The sequence below is a fragment of the Neolamprologus brichardi genome, chromosome 13 (genome assembly GCF_056152115.1).
Source record: "Neolamprologus brichardi isolate AB-2024 chromosome 13, ASM5615211v1, whole genome shotgun sequence".
Taxonomy (NCBI): Eukaryota; Metazoa; Chordata; class Actinopteri; order Cichliformes; family Cichlidae; genus Neolamprologus; species Neolamprologus brichardi.
The window spans coordinates 8944129-8967454 of record NC_142116.1 but is presented as its reverse complement, the minus strand read 5'-3'; the positions used below and the strand labels follow the sequence as shown (position 1 = coordinate 8967454).

The 23326-nt window shown below is 39.0% G+C and overlaps 1 protein-coding gene across 2 annotated transcripts in view; it reads left to right on the top strand.

The window, feature by feature from the left end:
- Positions 1-23326, top strand: part of LOC102777326 (inactive phospholipase D5) — a 72221-nt gene that overhangs the window by 29027 nt on the left and 19868 nt on the right. For both annotated transcript variants that reach the window (XM_006783606.3, XM_006783607.3), the window contains exon 2: positions 18120-18256. In XM_006783606.3, coding sequence (XP_006783669.2) covers positions 18120-18256 — 137 coding nt within the window. The remainder of the gene's footprint in view (positions 1-18119; positions 18257-23326) is intronic.

The following is a 23326-nucleotide window of genomic DNA, read 5'->3' as shown; positions in this document are numbered from 1 at the left end:
TGAATAAGTGCATGTAAAATGTGTCTGATGTTTTCAATTTTAGATTAAATGAAATACACTCAGTTAACCTAAAAAAATATAACATGTGAAGTGATTCCATTAAACCCCAAACATAAGCTTTTCCTAAAGTAAGGTTTTAGCTAGTTTATGTGACAAAAAACACTGAACAAAAACAAAGTAAAAAGTAACTAAAAGTGGTATATGAAAATGGTCATAGATGAAGTAGATGAGACTCATACTACTGTCAAAATCCCTTTACTTGACTCTTTTAAAGCAAAGACATTCCTATTTGCGTACATGGGTCATTTTACTACTGACAAATAAATTGACCTTCCGCTACCTGAAAACATTTGGCGCATCATGAAAAATATAAGAAAGAAGACCAAACTCCAGCAGTTGTTCTCCTCAGTGCCCATTTAAAGACTGTTGTTATATGGCGTTATTTTTGTGCCTCTATTTTGAACGCATGTAAATATGAAGTACAAGTGTTGCATTTTGAGGAGAAAATGATTTTGAGTGAAGAAAAGCTTAATTAGAGCGAACAAAATTCATTGCTAAGTTGTTGGTATTTGCTCTTGCTCAGACCTCTGCTCTGTGTTCTGACAGAGATCTGAGGACCTGCTCTCAGTGTGTCGCTCCGCTCTCAACATCTGCTCAACTCTTCCTGTACACCTTTATAGATGTGCCACAAAACCACCCAATCACAGACTTGGATGCAAAAATTCTAATTGGCTGTTTTGTTCTCCAATCAGCTCGCTAGCTACTGCATTCTGGAAACGCTGTCCAAAATGTAGCCAAATCCAGTGGAGTTGTTTGGGTTAGAGTAGATTAAAACCAACAATGGCCTTAAAAAAAGTATATATTTTAAAATAAAATAATTAAACATACTAACCGAAAATGGGTTTAGCTACACTTTGGACAGTGTTTCTGGAATGTAGCACCTAGCAAGCCTATTTGGGTTTGTCAAATTTGCAAATGATTACATTTACTTTTTAAACTGTGAACCAAACTTTTTAGGGTTGTAGATGTTTTTTTGTGGTTTGACTAGAAAGTTTTCTCTCTTTACTTGTCCCTCCAGCTTTCAGTGAATGTAAAATGCATAATGAGTTCATTTATGTGGTTCATGGTAGCACTGAGCAGCAGCTGAGTGTACAACAGTGGTTTCATTACGACTTCTTATTCAGAACAAAGTGAAAATACATTACTGAAGTTTACTTGCCCTCATAGATTTATAACTGTACTTTAATGGGTGTACTTTAATGCATGTGTTTCATTAAACTACTTTATGTTTCATTAAAATATTTTTTGGCCTCCCGTCCACACTGAGACGGCGTTTTCACTCATGGAAAACACTCTCGAAAACGCAGACATTTAAAAACGGTGCTCTCGCGTCACAGTGTGGACAGCAAAAACGCAGACTTTCTAAAACGATGAAGCATGTCCGTCATATGATGCAGGCATGTGACCAATTAAACTAACTATAATGAAACAAATGCAACTGCAAACCAAATGGAAGAAAGGAACAACGTGGCCATTTTTCTGTCAGAAAAGGGCCAAATATGCCTCTACTGCTTAGCCTTTAAATACTGTAGCTACAAATCACAGCTATTCTTCACATTATAAATGCTTCAAGCAGTTCTTCATTCTGTTAGAGTAGAAAATTAGATTTGAGAATTGTGACCCTGTTGCTTTAGCTGAATTATTAAGGTGAAATTTAACTGTTGCTCTGCCCACTTTGTATTCCGGGTCATATTCTTGTCCTGTGTGTGTACCTGCCTTAAAGATGGATGATGTTCCTCTTCTATTGATTGGCCCCAGTGATGGATTCAGGCTGAAAGTGAAAGAGACATAAGTTGGCATTAAGCCAGGCGCTCTTACTGTTAGCACAACCAAAAACAAAAATGAATATGTGCGGCTGCACAGAGGCATAAAGACAGATAGAGGAAAATAATGGTGCAATGATATCTTTATTCCAGTATTTATTTACTTAAGATGTATTTAAAGCGCACCATAGGCCATTGACCAAAACATGCATCTCCTGCCAAAAAGCTACAAGAGTAAAAGAAATAAAAATCCCATCATCCATTTTTATGCTACGTGTGTATAAGGCCATCTGGACTCTTGGGTGCACCACAGTGATTTTTAGTCACATCTGAGCTGGCAGGATCAAAAAGCAACAACATAGCATGACACAGTTTGTAATTACCATATAGAAAGGCAACGCAGTAACAGAGGCACAATGACGGGACATGAGACATCGAGTGATTATCATAACAAACGCAGAGCAGAGCACTTATATGTTGTGGTCTCTACAGTCCCCACAGCTCTGTTATTATTGTTGTTCCTGTTACTTGACAGAGCCAGCCTAGCAGTTTCAGCTCACTTTTCTCCTTCCCACAGACACAGAGTGATATTGATCGTCACATGTAACTCTCAGCAGGAAAGCAAATGAGCATACTTCCCAAAATGTCAAGCTGTTTGGATGAACATTATGAATGCATCATGTTTGCAACTCAGGGAAGCCAAAAAAAAGACTTCAAAAGAACAATGGCATTTCCAGTGTAACATTAATTTTGTGTGTTTTTCCTATTACAGTACCTCAGAGGTTCAGCAGCTTTTTTTTCTTTCTTGTTGACATGAATTAACTTTAATAAGATTACATTAAAGATTTATGTACTAAAATGGGGTACAGTGGTATAGTGGTTACCACTATCATCTTACAACAAGACGGTTTGGGGTTTGAACCTGCACTACCAGTACTAAGAAGCAACTGCAACATTTCAATAAGGAGAGATGGTGTGGAAGAACTGAACGTAATTTACTGAGACACAGAATTCAATGAAGCTATTAGACTGATGACCCACCATGACAGAACAGAATCCCAGTGGTGGTAGGAATTAGGACCAGTCCACCCTAGTTTAGACACAAGCTGGAAGCTTGGATGGGTTTTTGCTTTGAAGCACACAGAATGGAGGCCGATTGGCTCAGAGAATGCAGGTGTGAAAGTGATTGGGCTAAAGCAATGGACAGCAGGCAAATGAGTGATCTTCCCCTCTGAACTTATGCAGTTTCATAATCATTCATAATCTTCTTCTTACTTGGATAAGTAGTCGCATGTATATGGTTATCAACCCAGAGATTCCCATTGAATTATGATGATGTTCAGTTGAAAGTGGAGCAGTGGCAGCATATATCCCATTACAAACATGGACAGATAGAGCAAGTTATAATAGAATGATGTCTTGTTTTGTTTTTTAGAAGTCTGTTCTTGAATCAGTTTTAGCATTTTCCACTATTGCCTGGTTTGGCAATGTTAAAACCTAGGGACTGTATAAACTTGAAAAAGTTGTGAGGGTAGCCAAAAATGTATTAGGTCTCCCACAGTCGCCGTAACTTGCTGTATATGAGCAGCAAGTATTGCGAAAGGTCTGAGCTGTTGTGGAGAGCAAGAAACACGCGTGGCATAGAGAATTTTAACTGCTTCCTTCAGGCTTCAGGTACAAAACATCAAAAGTGTGTAATAGAACCAAAACTCTGTGATGTTTGTACCTTACCTTACACCATTTTAGTTTTATTTAAATATATTTTAGCAATATTTCTCTTTTTTTTTTTCCTTCATGTTAGTTTGATTATGTCTTGTGATTTTGTATGTTTGGTTCATTTTGGACGTGAGTTTAAGTTTTAGTGCATTATTGTAGTTGTTTCAATGATAAACAACAAAAATGGATAAGCTGTACCAAAAATAAGTAGCACCACCTAACAGCTGCAGGAGATGTTTAAATGTAAAGGAAAAAATAGTGCAGTGGTTAACATGTTTGCCTAACCCAATAAATTCTAGTAAATCTAGTTTGAGACCAGGAAGAGACACAAATCCCTGGGTGGGTTTTTTCAGGAACCTTTGTAAAAGGTCTACGCCAAATCAAATATGTGGTTCCATCTGCTGTGGCAATCCCTTTGAGTAAGAGGGCAGCTTACAGACTTACAGAAGCTTTTATAAATGAAAACTGTGAACTACTAAACTAAAAGTAAACGTATTTGCAAATGTTATGTAACTACAATAAGCCCAAAGCTTAAGATATTATTGTTATATTGTCACGGTTCTGGGTCATTCTGACCCAGCTTCTTCAGTTCTTTATATTTTGGTATGTTTCTATACTGTTGATTATTATTCTAGATTAAGTGCAGCGTCTTCTGCCTCCTCGTAAGTTGTTTGTGGTTTCCTGTTTTACTTTGGAGGTTCGTGTCTGGTGTCAGTGTGTTCGGTTTACTATTCCCCTGTCTCGTCAGCTGTGATTTCTCCCAGGTGTGTTCCCCTCCTGTGCCTCATCCCTTGATTACTGCCGTGTGTATATTAGCCCTGTGTTACCTTTGTTCTCTGTCGCATCGTTAATGTCTACTCACCATTCTGTACTCTGTTTTCCGTCCGTGTGTATCTGCCTGTTAGCTTGTATTTTCCCAGTTTAGTTGGTCCGCTGTTTACCGGTGTCGTGCCAAAGTAGGTATCCCCGACAGAATTTGTTTCCCCTGTGCTGGGAGCACGCAGCAAGTACTGATGTTTTCATTTTGTGAAAAAGTGAAAAATTAGTATCATTACATTACCATTCAGTTTGAGGGTTACAACAGAAAATTATATATTTATTGCTCACGGGGTATCAGATGGGATTATTTTAACAAATCATTAACATTTTGGCTGATAACTATTTTATTCTCCTGTAACTTTACTATATAAAGAGCTAAATCCTCCAAAGTTTCAGGAGTAATGCGTCATAATAAGAACTGTTTGTGAACAAAAAATCAGCAATGTGGGATACTGTGTGTCCGTGATTTACAGAGGGGGAACAAATTGTGGCAGGATCAGCCTGATATTATTTGTATCCCACTATAACTTCGTTGTATAAAGAGCTAACATCTCAAAAATGTCAGGAGTAGTTAGTCATTATAAGAAGTGTTTGTAAACTAAAAATCAACAATGTGGGATACTATTTGTCCGTGATTTGGACAGTCCAGCGTGTGCTCCTGATGCAGGGGAAACAAATTCTGTCGGGGATACCTAGTTTGGCACGACACCGGTACGCGAACATGACACATATGAAGGCTCATAGAAAATATAAAATTCCTTGTAGCTATAGGGTAAAAAAAAAAAAAAAAAAAGCAAGTTATAAAGTTCTTATTTAAGCACCAAATCCTGCTTCACAGTACAGGCTTCTAATTGGCTGAGACCTCTCTGTGTTGAGTTGTATCCTCTCGTGCATCTCCAGTATGTGGATTTCCTCCAGGTGCTCCAGTTTTCTCTCACAGTAGAAGCATCTTCTTGCCAGATTAATTGAAGACACAAAACTAGCTGAAGGTGTTGATGTAAGAGTGTGTAGTTGTCTCTCTGTGTTTGGATGTAATGTACTGTCAGTGTGTCCAGGATTTACAACACCTTTTGTGCCTGTTGCCAGCTGGAATAGGCTCTTCTTTTAAAAACAACAGTCTACAGGCAAATTTACATCTTACAGTCAAATAAGAATTTAGTGGCCACATATTTAAACAACACAGATGCGCTTACAGGTATTTTTTAGGATTCCTGTAGGCAGATTGGTCCAAATATCATCTGATATAAGGCTTCTACTGCTTCATTTAATTCCAACTTCCTTGATAGGGTTGAGGGCCACATCATCTGTTGCAGGACTCTTGTAAAATAATAACTCTTTAAGACAGTGGCTGTTTGGTTGGGATCACTGTCAAAATGCAAAATGAGTTCAGTGCCGATGATGTCCTGCTTTTATTGTGTGGTGTGGAAAAAAATGTAAACATCTTTAGTGTCCAAAAACCTTTGCATATGACTGCATATGTATGGCTTACGTCTCACCAGTTAAATTCATTAAAGCGAGAAGTGTTTCTAAGAACAGTTCCTGCTCCACAGACATTAACACAAATGAGAGAAAATCCATACATGCACAAGACTTGACAGAGCAGTCAAACAGAGTGATAGTGGAAAATCTTCAAAGACATGTTGCCCCTGGTCTTCCAGCCATTACAGAACAAGAGCCAAGAATCTGGTCATCCATTCCTTTCTTTTATTTGACTAAAGGTGTCAAGCTGAGGCGATCACTCCTTTTTTAAATTGAACAGAGATGGAAAAAAGGCTCTCAGCCAACCGGCTACTGCACTCTTTAATAAAGTTAACTCAATTTACTCTGTGCTCTTGAAGATATTTCCTGCTCTGGCTTTATGGTTAGTTCTTTAAAACTGTTTCCAACTTTGCACAGCATGGCCTGGTGCATTTCTCTTATTCGAACACCTAGACAACAAGAGAGCTTCATAAACTCTATCATTATGGAATAACATCTTCAGAAAGCTTCCGTGGTTGTGCTTCACTAAAGGCAGAACTGTTTCACTACTCATCCAGCTGGCAGAACACTTCGAGCTCTTGGTTCACTCCAGGGAACAGAGCAGACAGTCTCTAACAGCACTCAGTCTCCCAAGAGAGGAGCACTTGATGTGACTTTCCATAAGGCAGGAGCAGGCAACAGCTCAGAGGTGAAAAACTGTGGCAGCAGGATTGAAGGAAAGCACTCATTTTTTGATAGAAAATCTGATTAATTATGTTGACTTCGCTGACTTTTTCCTCAGTCTTGCTAAAGGGAAAAAAACAACAAAGTATGGCCTAATATTAAATAATGTTAGCTGACAAAGAGCTCCAAGGACGTATTAACTACCTACAATAAAGTAACAACAAACAGGTGTTTAATTTCACCAAGAAAACTGCTAGTTGTCTACCTTAACACCTTTTACCACACGCAACAGACAAAAATGGACCATAAATGGATTCGTATAAGCCAGTGGATTTTATCCAGATAGACACATTTTCAGTTCACTGACAGCTTGGGCAATCATGCTAATCACAGATCTCTATTAGTACATTGCGATAGCCTTGATTGCCCAAAATTTCTTTATATTTTGCTTCCAAGGAGCCAGACTCTCTTGCCATTGTTAAAATGGTGTTGAGCAGCAATTCTCCAGGTTTTCTGAAGATCTATCAAAATGTTCTATGGACATTGGCTGCTTTGTACACTCGTTTTCAATCCACTCTTTGTACCAGACTATTTTCAGAATATTGGTTTTTTGAGTGTAAAAAGCATAAAAATACACATAACTCAAAGGGTAAACCAGTATTTTGTCCACACTTGAATTTACAAAAAAAACTATTTTATCTTGTAACAAGGCATTTTTACTAGCAGCCTGTTACAAAGGCATAGTTTGCCACTTACCATTTGTTTAATCTATAAAAAACTCCAAAGATAACGTAAAATAAAAATTCAAGTACCAACAAGGTGATTCCCAGAGAGCCATTAGCCCAAAATGTGTCATTTTTCGGCATCCTGTGCAATGTGTCCTTTTAGGAAACTGGACAAGTAGAGGACAACGAAAGAAAATCCTAAAAACATCTACAGCAGATAAACAGTATCTGAACTTCAAGTCACTGGAGTGATAAACTAAATTTAAAATTATTTGTTCAAATCATCTTCAGTCTGTACAGATGAGGTCAGGCAAGCGGTACAACTGTGTCTACAGCCATTAGTTCTGTCATGGTTTGGGGATGTATTTAAATCAGTGTTGTTGGGGATCTGGTCACAACTGATGCAATTATGAATGCAGAAAAGTACCAGTATCAGATTTTCAGCCACCATCTGGAAACAATTTCACTGGCAACACTTTCATTTTTCAGTATTCTAATAATCCCAAACACACTGCCAGTGCAGTAAAAGCATGTCTGATTAGAAAACACACACAATGGAACAATATCAGTCATTGATTGGCCTCTCAGAGCCCAAACCGAACATTACTGAAGTAGTCTTGGATCAACTTGACACAGAACAGAACAAAGGCAGCCAGCATCCAAAAAAGAGCTTTGAATGTCTTTAAGAAGCCCGGAGGACTCTTCCTGAAAAATGTTTAAAGAAATTACCACAAGGCTTGCCCAAGACATGCCTTTCAGCTAACCTTAACTGTGTCTGCTGCAATCCCTGTTAGAGGGAATACACATTTTAGTTTTGAAATGTAGCTTTTAGTAAACTATTCCTTACATTATGCTGCAATGTTCATCACAAATATTCTGTTAAATTGCTTCTTGTCTCACACTCTTGTTAGATTTTTTTGTTTATTAAGGAATGAATTCATTTAAGAGGAGTGTGCATACGGACTTTCAGAAATGCTTATCATATTGTGCACCAAAGTCCATTTTAGCTGTCACTGCCTTGTCAGTTTGCGTTCCTTTCTATGTCTGTCTTCTATGTGCATGCTCAGCTTTTCAAAGCAACATCATTAAAACATCAGCACATCTCCTGAATGTTGCTCAGTCTTTCAATTTGAACCTGAATGTTTTTCTAAATGTGTAAATATTTCCACTATTCCTACACAGGAAGCTGACTTTGAGCATTGCTTCAGAAGGGGTTTTTCAGCTTTGATAAATTTCCATCATCTCATGAAGTGAGATGCTGTGAGATTGCTGTCACCTTGAGCACAGACCAGTAAAAAGACTTATTGCACTCATGAAGACAGACAGCCTCCTAAAAATGAAGCATAAAATCATCCAGCGTTGCCTCTGAACAGAATTCCTTCATATACTGACACTGAATTGCAGCAGAGTCAGATGGATTATCTGCTAATAAATGCAAGCAGCACTTTGTGGCAGAGTCAAGAGCACAGTTAGAATCACAAAAACAGGTATTTGAGACAGAAATAAGTATGGTCATGTATTAGTATATTCTGTTACAGTTACTTGATAATAATAAATACTAAGTACCCCGTGACCCCAACCGGTTGTGGCAGATAGCCGCCCCTCCCTGAACCTGGTTCTGTCTGAGGTTTCTTCCTGTTAAAAGGGAGTTTTTCCTCCCCACTGTCGCCAAAGTGCTTGCTCATAGGAGGTCATATAATTGTTAGGTTTTTCTCTATATGTATTATTGTAGGGTCTATCCTACAATATAAAGTGCCTTGAGGTAAATGTTTTTGTGATATGGCGCTATTCAATAAAATTGAATCGAATTAATAAGTTACTTTAACTTTTAAGTGTGTAAAGAAAAGTACAGGAATTAAGCTTAACCAAAAAGCAAAAACACAAGAGGAAAAAAACTGAAGACATGAGGAGGCAGAAGATACACCAGGAAAAGCAATTACCAAAATAAAGAAAGAAATGACTATAAATGAGACACGAGAAGGCTAACAGAGTAACAAATAGGACAAATACAACAGACACCAAGCTCCATGACAGTGTTGCGTTTAAATAAAGATAAGCATGAGTAGGGGACAGCCGGGATGTTTGGCACACCTTGTCTTTTGTGTTATCATTTCTGTCATGCAGTAATTTAAAATACTCCAACCAGCCTCAAGTGAAAGATTTAGGTAAAGTCGTTTTGTGTTGTGCCAGCAGTCCTACAAAACAGCTGTTATAGAGTAAAATGTTGAGAGTTAAATAACAAATGTAAGTAATAAAAGCTTTTTGTTTACACCAGAAACAGAGAATGTATACACATTAAACCAGGTTTATGCATATTTTGACCAAATAACAGTTTGTATGGGTGGTCTGTATATGTGAGTGTGTGTGCTCAAACCCTCGCCTCAGCACTCTGTGTGCTTTCCATAAACGGCTGTGATAAGGTCAAGTAGGCAAGCAATTTGATATTAGATTTCTATGGTCATACCCTTTTAATTGCCTGTAGAATAAATGAGTGCCAATCAGCCTGTGTCGCTGCTGTCCTGCTCATCTAACTCTCCATCAGAAAGCACATTTAATCTAATTTTATCTGTCAAATTTTCACTTTTATCTCAACAAGAAAATGTCACAGTTTTTTCTCTTGTTTCTTTTTTTCTTCTGATAATTGGAAAGATAAAGTTAAAGATAGATGAATACACTGAAAAGAAGAAAGAGAAACAGAGCCCAAAATAGAGCCGACAGCACAGAAAAAGATACCAAGTCAGACTTTACACAACTAGAGTGATAACCTGACTTATCTCAACACACAGAGCCAAAAAAAAGAAGCAAGTAAAAGAGAGAGGAAGCACATAGGTGACTGGAAATGAACTGCACTCCCAGCATTTTGCTCACAGCTCCAAGACACACACAGAAACACACGATCATTATAAAAATTCGCCTACTCAGCACTTACTTGGAGAGCATGGCAGTACACCGTCTGATATTATTTTTTCTTTACAGTCAGTCCCTGTGCACCTCTAGCATTCAAAAGCCACTGTACAAAATACACACATCATCACACAAACACATAAAGCTGCTGACTACGTGTTTGTGAGCAGAAATGTTGATCCTGGATTCACATTTCAGAGATCGACAGGTTATTTTTGTTGTTGTTGCTACTGTTTTATTTATCTGAACATTTTGCAAGACAGAGAAATAATTACAGACAAAGACATTTAAAGTAGACTAGTGGTAAACACAGGATACAAGAAATTATTTAAATGTGTTTTTCAGCGCTGAATTTTCATATGGCTTTCTCCTATATTTATGAAGTCTGAAGGGCTGGAAGAAAAATTTATATGACTATATTAAAAAAAATATTTTGGTACAGAAGGAATCGCTGCTTGAAGGTGAGCCTGATAAAAATGTTGTAAAGCTTAGACTTTTCATATGACATAACTTGTTTTGATTAGTGGCCTATCAGACATGCAGTTTTTGAAGACTCTGTGTGTGGGTGTAAAACTGATTTGGTTGCAGTTTTTAGTGGCTTTCTCCTGTACTTATGAAATTTTGAAAGAAAAAAGTGAAAATAAGGTAAAACTTTATACTACAGGGAAATACATGCAGACCTTCTTCCTCTATCACAGCACGATGTCACTGGTGTTCACATTATGACGTCTAACACAGTTAAGCTTTCATGCCACAAAATAATAAACTGTTTTTAACAATTCATGAATTGTTTTCATACCTGTCAGCAAAAAAATACAAAAAAGGTAAAAAAAAAAAAAAAACACGATAGTGAGAGTTGTTTTTTATTTATTTGTTAATGTTGTTGTTGTTGTTGTTGTTGTTTATTGCGTGAATACTGTGAATTTCCAGCCGCTGTGTGAACCATCTGCTGTCGCCTGAGGCATGAGCCTGAAGCACAACAGCTTTTCCCCACTTAAGACAGTTGTTTCATCACAAATGTGATTACTGGATTCATCCATTATGGTGTAATGTGGAGAAAGCGGTGTTAGAGTGATGGAGAAGTACCAAAAAATATGTCTAAATGGCCTGTATTTGTATAGCGCTTTTACTAGTCCCGCCTAGGGACCCCAAAGCGCTTTTACACGTCCAGTCATCCACCCATTCACTCTCACATTCACACACTGGTGGAGGCTGGCTACAGTTGTAGCCACAGCTGCCCTGGGGCAGACTGACAGAAGCGAGGCTGCCATATCGCGCCATCGGCCCTTCTGGCCAACACCAGTAGGCGGTAGGTGAAGTGTCTTGCCCAAGGACACAACGACCGAGACTGTCCGAGCCGGGGCTCAAACCGGCAACCTTCCGATTACAAGGCGAACTCCCAACTCTTGAGCTACGATCGTCTAGATCATACAGAGACTGTAGTGTCAGTGTTTGTTTGTTTATTTGTTTGTTTGTTTTTTGTTTTGGGGAGTTAGACGACCATTATGAATATGCATTACTACTAAAATGGTATTTTCTCACATTTGTATTTCAAGCGGCTTGGCATGTTAAAGTTTATGGCTACGTTGATTAAACTGAAGTTCTGTCTCAAAGTCTAGTACATGTGGACTCATTCATTAGGCCACCTAAGAGGTTGCTCAGAGGTTCTCATCAGGACCTCCATCGTGAACTTAAAGTCAGACACTTTAGAGCAGGGGTCCCCAACTCCAGGCCTCGAGGGCCGGTATCCTGCAGGTTTTAGATCTCACCCTGGGTCATCACACCTGAATCAAATGATTAGTTCATTACCAGCCCTCTGGAGAACAGCAAGGCATGTTGAGGAGGTAATTTAGCCATTTGAATCAGCTTTGTTGGATCACATCTAAAAATTGCAGGACACTGGCCCTCGAGGCCTGGAGTTGGGGACCCCTGCTTTAGAAGATTGTGGGAATTTAACCAATGCATAGGCCTCAAAGACACACTCTGCATCGGCTGCTGATTGCTTTAAAAGTTATCTTGAAGAGGAAAGAGAAAATGCACGAGAAGCACAGACAATCGCTGCAGTGGACACTTGTCATCATTTCGCTCCTCAAAAAACTAACATATTTTTAAATTTTATATTTTATCACTAATTATTGGCTCCACAGTCTAGTAGTTTTCTTATTCACCTACCAAGCGACAGAAAGACTTGAATAACAGGCCCCATCATGTCTTAAAGTTTCCAAAAGTAGAATGAGATGCAGACCCCTGGCTGTCAGGCCTCCTCCTGTGCAGCTCTAAGACACCTTCACTACTTTAAAAATTATGCTTAAAACTATCCTTTTGGGTAAAGTATATAGTTGGGGCTGAATCAGGTGGCCCAGAACCATCCATCTCTTAGTTCTGCTACTATAGGCTCAGACTGCTGCAGGACTTTTTATGATGCAACCAGCACTTCGCTCCCCATTTCATTTCCCATGTGCTTATATGCCACTACTGTATGTCATTCATTTTGCATACTTTTTTCTAGTAGTTTGTGTTTTATCCTGTTTTGTTTTCTCTCTGTGCTGCTCCCAGCTGGTCACCATAGATGTCTCAGATCATTGGGGTTCTCTCTCTAGGATTCCAGGGTCTTCACCTTGTCAACTGATGGCATATAAATAAATCTGAATTGAAGTGGATAAAAACATAACTGCACATCCTTTGAAATACCATGTCTGCAGGCTTGTGACGAGCTTTGACTTCTCCTTCCTAACATCCCCACGACATCTGCGGCACTCCAAGCGCTCATTAGACAAATTATACCAGGATTTGTTGTTGATAGCTTTCCCATATTTCTGTTGCAATGTTTGTATGGTGTAAACTTATCTTCCCCTCTAAGCCACATGGCTCCTTCCTGTCCCTTCCCTTGACAACAAGGAAACAGTCCTAAGAGGATAATTGGGCCCCTCAAACTTTTCTCTGGCTGTACTGTGGAGAAACTCATTCTGCTTCTCTGTAGGCGCACTTTAAGATTTCCTTAAATGTGCTTCCAAAGCCGCAGGGATCATATGCCTTCACAAACTGTCAGCTTGCTGCATATTTCTAGCGTCTTTCTGCTTTTCTTCAGCATACTATAGTGTGACACAGCAGTACAAAAAAAGTAGGACTTAAGAAAGATAGTGTCTACTTTAGATAACCCCCACACTTTAGTAAAACTTTTTTTTACAGAGTTTTTAAAGGTTATAAGATGACTAGAATAAGCCAGTTTTTCAAAAGATAGAAAAGGGCAAACTTTAAACAACTAAGAAGAGCTTTGGCAGATAGTTGCAGGGGGAAAGGACAGGCAGTTTTGTTTAAAACATCTGCCTCTGATCTGCACTTATAAACATCCACCTTCTCTGGCCTTTACTTTTGTGTCTGCATGTGTGTTTGTGCATTCAAAAAGCAGGCAAGGAGACAGTATGAGGTGTAGAGTGTGTTTGTTTTTGTGTGTATAGGCTGACACCGTGCCATCCACCTTGCAAAGGCTTTTTTAGATGGACTCAGGGGAGCTTTTTAAAACATCCAGTGAGCAATTTTATTAAATCATCTTATTTATGATTTTTTTCCCCCTCAGTCACTCAAGGCCATCTTTGCTTCTGGTATAAGATTGGAATTCTTAAGCCACAAAAACCATTACTGTAAACAGCCAAAAAGCTTTTTGAAAGCGATGACAGGAAAAAAAGTCTGTATATTTTAGCTGGAAATTTTGTTTGTGGGATTCGTCTGTTTAGAGTTATTGTTTTAGAGATGATACTGGCAGTGTCGGCGCTCAGTTTTCAGTGAAAGGGCAATGTGGGAAGTATATAACAGTGTTTTTTCATCAGCTGTTAAATTAACCCGTTTAATACCACCGGCAACAATTGTTGCCGTTTTAACCCCCTACTACATTAACGAAATTAAGCATATTGTGTGTAGGGGAAGTCTGAGGAGTAAAATGCAGGGGATTAAATGGGAACCATAAAAATCTTTCCATATTTCACCAGGATTGGATTGCGAGACATTGCTACTGTGAGTAGTGTCTGTACCCTGCCTCCCTCTCAGCTTGTTATTTTGTTGCAGATCTATGATGGATATCAATCAGCAGCACGTGTAACACCTGGGGCCCAGGTCTGCCTTTAATGTCTTTATAGTTGGTTTGCAGCCACAGCTGCAGTGATGTGGATGCTGTACCAGTCTATCCTGGTGAAGAGAAAGCTGAGAAGCAAAGTTGTTCAATTACCGCTCGATGTGTGTCGCTACCCTCACCTATGGTCGCAAGCTTTAAGTAGTAACCGAAGAACAAGACCAAAGATATAAGCAGTGGAAATGAGCTTTCTCCAAAGGGTGGCTGACTTCTTCCTTGGAGATAAGGTGAAGACTCCAGTCATTTGAGAATGACCCAGATAAAACCACTACTTCTCTACATTGAAAGGAGCCAGTTGAAGTTGCTTGGCACTCTGACTAGGATGCTTTCTAGGTTGGATGTTCTGGGCATGTCCTACCGAGAGGAGGCCCCGGTGACCCACAACATAAGTGGAGAGATTATATCTCTCGACTGTGTGGCCTGGGACCCCTCAGCGTTGCCCTGGATAAGCTGGAGGACGTGGCTGGAGAGAAAGAGGTCTGAGGTCTTGTTTGCTGTGGAAGGTTTGTGACATAAATATTAAAAATAATAAAGGAAATTGGATTCAGTTGACTGCAATCTGCAATTTACTGATGTCTAGTGGTGTGATTTTACACACTGTACCTTTAACGTTAGTATTTTGGCAGTCACCATTGCCTTGGTGTTGGGACATAAGTTATATTTAGACCAGAATATGGACTGCTAATGTTTTTGCTATTGCCGCTCCTAGACTCTGGAATAACCTCCCGGTTGATGTCCATACCTCTGATTCTATTCAAGCGTTTAAATTGCGCTTAAAAACCCACCTGTTTAATTTAGCCTTTGAATTAAATTAGTTTGACTGTCATCTGGCTTGCACTACACTATGTTATTGTCATTATACTTGTAATTGTACTATTTGTCCCTTGTTTCTGCCTGCATTGCGGTTATTTTGTGAAGCAATTTGATGTACACTGGTCTTTTAAAATGTGCTATAGAAATAAATTTGATTTGATGATTTGATTTGATTCCATTAAGGATTGTTTAGTGACCTGCATCCCAAAGACATAGATACAAGCTGATTAGTACTAAGTATCAGACTAATACTACTAACACTGCACTCACAAATTGAAGCACAAACTAGCAATTATTTTGTTCACATGTTTTGATAATTGCATTAAAGTTTTCTTTATTTGTCTAGCTAATGCTGCTACTTCCTATGATTTAAGGAGCACTGACTTCTAGCTGTGCTCCAGTGCCAGGTAACATGGTCCCTAGTGTGCACTAACGTGACCTTTTCATATCACTGCTATCAGGCACAAACACAACCAATCGCATGTGATTGGAGGTTCAGCAGTTAAGTTAATCTCCTTGCTTCATCTTCTTTGTCCAGTCAGTCTAAGATGTAAACTGATTGCATTATGGTTTAAATGGAACATGTACAGTGTAATATCTCATCCACCAGTGGAAAACGCCATTCCTATGCCAGACATCAGCGCAGACAGATAGTTGTGTGAGAATGAGAGTGTGAAGCTGAATATCCCAGCTAGTGTGTCTTTGCTTCTCTGGGAATGCTCCATTGACTGGCTCAAAGATTAATTTAATTCCCACATTGAGGACCTGTGGGCATTCATCTCTCTAGCTACAATAAACACACTACAGCAACCAAAGCTATGTGTTTGTGTGGCTTGCAGAGGTTGATGGTCTGTTATATAACATTTCTCTTTGGAGACAGAGTTTAGTTGACTGTGCTAGTGATCTGCTGTGCAAGTGTTCAAGGGTAATTAGTTTTAGCTCTTCTGGCTGGTTTCTCGGAATCAGGATGCATTTATTATTATTTTACAAATAACTATGGCACTTCTCTGTAAATGAGTCAATACCTTGAGACTACAGTAGAAACATAATGTCCCATTTGCTGCTTGTTGGTTGTAAAGTTGATAAAAAAATTTAACACACTGATACAAATATTTGAATATTTTTTCTTCACTGACTAGTAGAGCATTGTATTGTGAATTATTTTCTTCAATATCACTAAAACTTTTACAGAGTTACACACTATAAGAAGTTGGAAACATATACAGTATGCCTACTAGCTACATGATTACATATTTATCTCTAGACGTTTATAGTAAAGTTTTTAAAGGAATCTATGCAGGTTAAGCAGCATAGATATAAATGAGTGCACCCCTGTTGTTTCTATAGGAATTAAGTTGCTAATCAGTTGCACTTAATTAACTGATTATCAGCAGATGTGACCCCCAGCGCAGGTCGTTGCTGGAGGTTTGCATATAAAGGCAAACGTTTAGGCAGGTTGTTGGTCTGAACCATTCGGGTGTGTGTCAACACCATCTTCCCAGGGACGTCTCAGTAAATTCACCCTAAGCTCAGACCGTGCAAGGATCAGAGAAATTGCAGAAACCCAAGAGCTCAGAGTCCACAAGCCTCAATTAGCATGTTAAATGTTAAAGTTTATAAAAATACATTTAGAAAAAGAATGAACAAGTATGGCTTGTTTGGAGGGGTTCCCGGGACCTCTTCTCTCTAGCATCCAAAGTGGAGACATTTAAAATCCACAGCACAGTTGTTATGCATTTGCTTTTTTGTTTAGTTTTGTTTTATTTTTTAAGGAGAAAAAAGAAACTTGAACCACCTTCAGCAGGTTTTTAAAAAACAAACAAACAAACAAACAAAGGCTTAAGAAGACAGCAAATTAACGTGATGTAGGAACTTTTGAGCCGATATAGAAAACTACGTGTATGTTGACTACAACTATTGTATTTTACATCTCCGTCATATTTAATTTCATTTTACTGGTCTGAAATGGTCTTAAAGGTCTTTTCTATTATCATTTTTTAAGCTTGTGCAATATTTGGCATAAATAGTTTTCTTCTATAGATCCATCATAATCACCAGAACCACACACATTTCTAAGTCATCTTGGCTTTCACTGCACGTTAAATGCAGAGGTGACATCGTATTTAATATGATGCTGTGAAAATGTGTTGAATGAAACAAAAATCATATGCTTTGTGGCATATAAAGACACAAAATACAAGCTACATTTACCATGACCTCTGAGCTGGTACCATGTAATTTCCTCTACTTCCTGGGGGTCATGCAATTTTAGATCTTGTATGTTTAAACAACAGCAAATGGAACACATCTGGTTATAATTATTTATATATTTTATCCCATTTCTGGTGTGTTTATCTTCAGGAGGTAAACAGAAAACTGTACAGTTATTTTGCTACTGCCGGGTCTTTCAAAGGTCGACAAATCCCCAAGGAAATATTCTTACTAAGAAACTTTCCCTCCTCCTGTCAACAATAATGGATAGTGTTCTTTTTTCAGAGTAGATTTGCACCCAGAGGGGCTGTTTGGGTGATGAGGTAGAGATATTGCATTTCCTTTCACTCTGTAATTGGTCAGCAATGCATGGGACAAAATTGCATTTTGGCTTTGTGATTTCTCCAAAGGGCTGATTAATATTAACAAGCAAAACAGATTCTTTGATGTCAAACTTCAGGTGACCTTTATTTTCTTCTGAGCTATATGGGATGTTGAAATTTATGAGACCATAAATATTACCAAAAATAAATTAAAAAAAATTAGAGACAGCGAGAGAAACAAAACCACCTCCTTCTATATCTTTTGTTCTTTCCTTCTCATTCCTGTTTCTGGATTATATGAAAGTCAGAACTTGCGAGGTCATACTTCTTACATGTTGGTGTTCAATTCTCCTCTATCATCCAGTGACCCGCTGAGCTGGGCATTAAATCACTTCTGTCAGCCAGACGGCTAATAGGAGCCAAGGTTGAAGAACTTTGGCTGTGTTTCTGCAGTAGCGATGAAGAGCAGAAAATGTGCCTTTATAATTTAAGTGTTGTTTTTTATTCTTTCTTGCAGTCTCAGCAGAAGTGCATTGTGATCTTTGCCTTGGTGTGCTGCTTTGCTGTATTGGTGGCCTTGATTTTCTCTGCTGTGGACATCTGGGGTGAAGACGAGGACGGGATCACAGAGGAGAACTGTAGCAAGGATTGCAGGTGAACACTGCTGATCTGTAAACACACAGCTGTAGAACACGCAGAGTGGTTTCCAAACTTTCTGCCTCATCACAAGTTAAAAGCTAAAGCTGATTTTTTTTTTCTTTATTAGAATTGCAAGAAAATTATTTGCAAGAGGTCTGAAAAGTTGGAGAAACAAAAACAAAATTAGGCTGAGAAACACTGCATTCTTTTATGTTGTGAATTATATCAGTAGTTTTTCATAACTATCACATTTTGACCCTTTTGACTTTTTGTCATAAGACCTTCAAGCATTTTTCCTTTCGCCTGTACTTCTCATTGTGTTTGTTCTATTGTATTACATTTCCCATTAGTCAAATATATTGGAAATCTGGTTTAAATTGATAATAAATAGATTTACAGAATTTAAAAGTTACATCTGTTTCCAATGTTTCCACTGATATCTATCTGTGGTGCATCAGCAAGGGTAGATATCATAGTCGGGAAGTTTATTTATGTTTTAAAATTCAGTATGTGCACTGTTGACAGCATTGTAAGGTCACAGGATCTACAGTGAGCTCACAAATCAGGAATAAAGGCTTGCAAAACAGTGCTGCTGCAGCAAGTCCTACAGCCCTGAAATGACGTAGCATTTTTCACTTGAGATTCCCTCATCACAGAGTCAACAGGTTTTTAGGGTTGGGGTTCTAATTTTTTAAGGGCTTTTGATTGGATGCCTGAAACGAGCTCTGTATTTACACAAGCTTCAGAAAGATTATAAAAACAAACAAACAAAAAAAACCCATCTGCAACAAAACACAAAAGTAAAGCCGCTCTCCTGAACTTTGAAGCTTTTATGATAGTTTAGTAACTAAACGATACAACAGAAGTCAAGGACGTGGTCCAGGCTATTCAAAGCATCATGCCAAACACAGACGTTTAGTGGTGAAGATCAAATTAAATCAATTAAAACATTTTATGATAATCATCAAAAAATGTAAACGTGGCATTTTTGTTTATTTCCCACTGAGCTTATTTTCTGATGTAGTCAAGGCGACTTACAAATTAGCATTTGAAATCAAATAAAAAGTAATATAAAATAATACAATAAAACATTGACATTCTACGCTGATATCACCAGGTGGCAGATGGAAATAACACACACAAAAAGAAACCTCAGAGCTGAATAAAATTTAACAAGCTGTAGTTTGAAAATGAGACATACAGTGATTCCTCTGTTTTTACAGGGTTTAATGTGGATAGGACCAAAATGCTGTACACTGCAGGCAGACTTTCAAACTAAAGAAGCATCAAAATCAAAAGCATCAAAATAGCCAACAGAAGTTTAACAACTGGAGGGAGACAAACAGCAAGCAAAACTAACACCGGACAAAATGAAACAAGAAATACAGACATTAATACTAACGCTTAACAAGAAGGAGACAAGCAAATCCAAAGGAAAAATACTGAACGTGGGTTCAAGAAGACTCATGAAGACAAGACCAAAGAAGAAACAGATGGGGGATGAGTGAAGGAACTTCAGCTACTAATAACAAAAACAAAGCTATGAAGCAAAACAGGAATGAAATCATCCAAGATGGCACGGGAATTAAAAATAATAAGTAAATGGAATAAATTAATTAATTAATTAAAAATTAAAATCAAAGCTCCAAACACCTGGAAATCAAAACCCGAGCAGAAGCTGAGACTCAAATAAGTAAGTCATTCAAAACTAGAGATCACTGAGATGTTTAGATGCAAGTAGACGTGCGAGATATAAGAAGAAGCAGTTAAGTACAACAAAGGAGCGAAGCATTTACTAAGAAATGAATATCTTTTGAGACTTCGGTTGACATGAGTTAAGTAGCTTCTCTTTTGCTTGTCTGGGCCTTGGCAACTGTAATAACCAACTGTCTGGAATTGTTTGCATTATAAGTGAGTTGACTGTTGCCTAAAGCACCAGAACATAACAAATGTCTATTCACTCCCACACGGGTGTGAAGTGATGACCAGGCTGTTCCTACAGTTAATTTAAACCAGACTTTAGCAAGTTTCTACAGTCTGTTCCAAGTTTTAAGATTATAGATCCATAGACAAAAAAAAGCGTAAAAGCCACTGCAGCACATCCTTGTAGTCCAGAGTAAAAATGGCTGATCAGCAGGCATCCAGCTGATACAGCAGTCCTGTTCTCCTGCTCGCCACTTCGTACCAGTTCCTCTCCATTAGACTCTTATTATTCAATTTAACATTCAGTCTTGAATTACTTCCTTCTTCTCTCTTTAAGTCTGTGTCCACTTACTCTCTCCCTCCTCTTCCTCCAATCAGCTATTAACAAGCTTTTAGATAACTCTATCGGGCATCTATCTCTTCCACTCAAGGCTGAAAGTGTAGTCCCAACTTGTAAAGACAAATTGGACTCCCCTTCTCCTCTGAAGGGCCCCTAAAGCTAGTGGTTAGAATAAGAGATAAATTTAAGGCCAGTGCAATGATTGAGGGACGGTGATCCGGATGGAGGGAGAAAAAGAAAATGTTATCAGGATAGACTTGGAGCTTGAATCACTGAGACACGAACAGATGTTGTTTGCTTGGCAGGCAAATTCCAGAAATGTGTGCTGTCAGACTTCTACGCGTGCACTGTTATTCACTTTGCATGAGCTTAGCGATGACGTTTTGACTGTGACATGCATCATTTTAAAGGACTACAAGATGTAATTAATGATTTCATAAAGCGATTTGCTCAAAGCAAGTCCCAATGCAAGGTCTGAAACATGATAAATCACTGTGAGTTTGACACTTTCGTAATGGGGTTGCGGTGAGATTTGCTCATGCAAGCCCTTTACATTTCTAAAGCAAATTCATCAAAGCAAATGCATCTACGGCTCATACTTGCATGTCTTATATGGAAGGTTCACACTCTGAAAACGATCTAGTGATTAACTTAAAAAATGAAACTACTGAACAATCGAACAGAGCCAGGCAACCTCGATGCTGTGTAGCCATTACTCTCCTTTAACTAAAAACCCCCTTTGAGCTTCCAAATAACATGTCAGCAGCTTTTATTTGTGATGTTGTCATTTTGACTTGTCAGCTGTTTGTTTTGTTATGTAGATTTCCTTTTAATCTGCTTTGGCCTCCATCGTGAATGATGCTAATTCTTGCATCCAAGGAACAGGGTGGGATGAGATGGGAGTTGCTGCCACTCTGTGTCCTCACTGACGCAGATAGTTGCTTCATGTTTTCCTGGCAGTATAATCAAACACATAATTAATTTGATTTATACTACCTCTTCCGATGATAAACAGTGTAATCTACAACTGCACTGAAGCTTGAAGCCTCTTAGGTATACAACAATGCGCACGTGTGTTGCTTGGTTGTTGGAACAAAGTGGGAGCATTAGTTTTCTTCTCATCTCATCGCATCCAAATGCAGGTCTGATCCATCCCTGGTGTACATCTATAATTGCTTCATGTAAGACAGCTAATAAGGAGGTTAGTATCGATCCATCAGCTACTGTGGAAATGCAGAAAGTACGCTTGGAGAACCACGCTTGCCTCATCCCTAAAATGAGACGCGTTTCAGATATCATTTACAGATAATCTGAATATGATACAGTGGGGCAAAAAAGTATTTAGTCAGCCACAGATTGTGCAAGTTCCCCCACTTAAAATGATGACAGAGGTCAGTAATTTGCACCAGAGGTACACTTCAACTGTGAGAGACAGAATGTGAAAAAAAAAATCCATGAATTCACATGGTAGGATTTGTTACGAATTTATTCGTAAATCAGGGTGGAAAATAAGTATTTGGTCAATAACAAAAATACAACTCAATACTTTGTAACATAACCTTTGTTGGCAATAACAGAGGTCAAACGTTTACTATAGGTCTTTACCAGGTTTGCACACACAGTAGCTGGTATTTTGGCCCATTCCTCCATGCAGATCTTCTCAAGAGCAGTGATGTTTTGGGGCTGTCGCCGAGCAACACGGACTTTCAACTCCCGCCACAGATTTTCTATGGGGTTGAGGTCTGGAGACTGGCTAGGCCACTCCAGGACTTTCAAATGCTTCTTACGGAGCCACTCCTTTGTTGCCCGGGCGGTGTGTTTTGGATCATTGTCATGTTGGAAGACCCAGCCTCGTTTCATCTTCAAAGTTCTCACTGATGAAAGGAGGTTTTGGCTCAAAATCTCACGATACTTGGCCCCATTCATTCTGTCCTTAACACGGATCAGTCGTCCTGTCCCCTTGGCAGAAAAACAGCCCCATAGCATGATGTTTCCACCCCCATGCTTCACAGTAGGTATGGTGTTCTTGGGATGCAACTCAGTATTCTTCTTCCTCCAAACACGACGAGTTGAGTTTATACCAAAAAGTTCTACTTTGGTTTCATCTGACCACATGACATTCTCCCAATCCTCTGCTGTATCATCCATGTGCTCTCTGGCAAACTTCAGACGGGCCTGGACATGCACTGGCTTCAGCAGCGGAACACGTCTGGCACTGCGGGATTTGATTCCCTGCCGTTGTAGTGTGTTACTGATGGTGACCTTTGTTACTTTGGTCCCAGCTCTCTGCAGGTCATTCACCAGGTCCCCCCGTGTGGTTCTGGGATCTTTGCTCACCATTCTCATGATCATTTTGACCCCACGGGATGAGATCTTGCGTGGAGCCCCAGATCGAGGGAGATTATCAGTGGTCTTGTATGTCTTCCATTTTCTGATGATTGCTCCCACAGTTGATTTTTTCACACCAAGCTGCTTGCCTATTGTAGATTCACTCTTCCCAGTCTGGTGCAGGTCTACAATTCTTTTCCTGGTGTCCTTCGAAAGCTCTTTGGTCTTGGCCATGGCGGAGTTTGGAGTCTGACTGGTTGAGGCCGTGGACAGGTGTCTTTTATACAGATGATGAGGTCAAACAGGTGCCATTCATACAGGTAACGAGTGGGGGACAGAAAAGCTTCTTACAGAAGACGTTACAGGTCTGTGAGAGCCAGGGATTTTCCTTGTTTGAGGTGACCAAATACTTATTTTCCACCCTGATTTACGAATAAATTCTTTACAAATCCTACCATGTGAATTCATGGATTTTTTTTTCACATTCTGTCTCT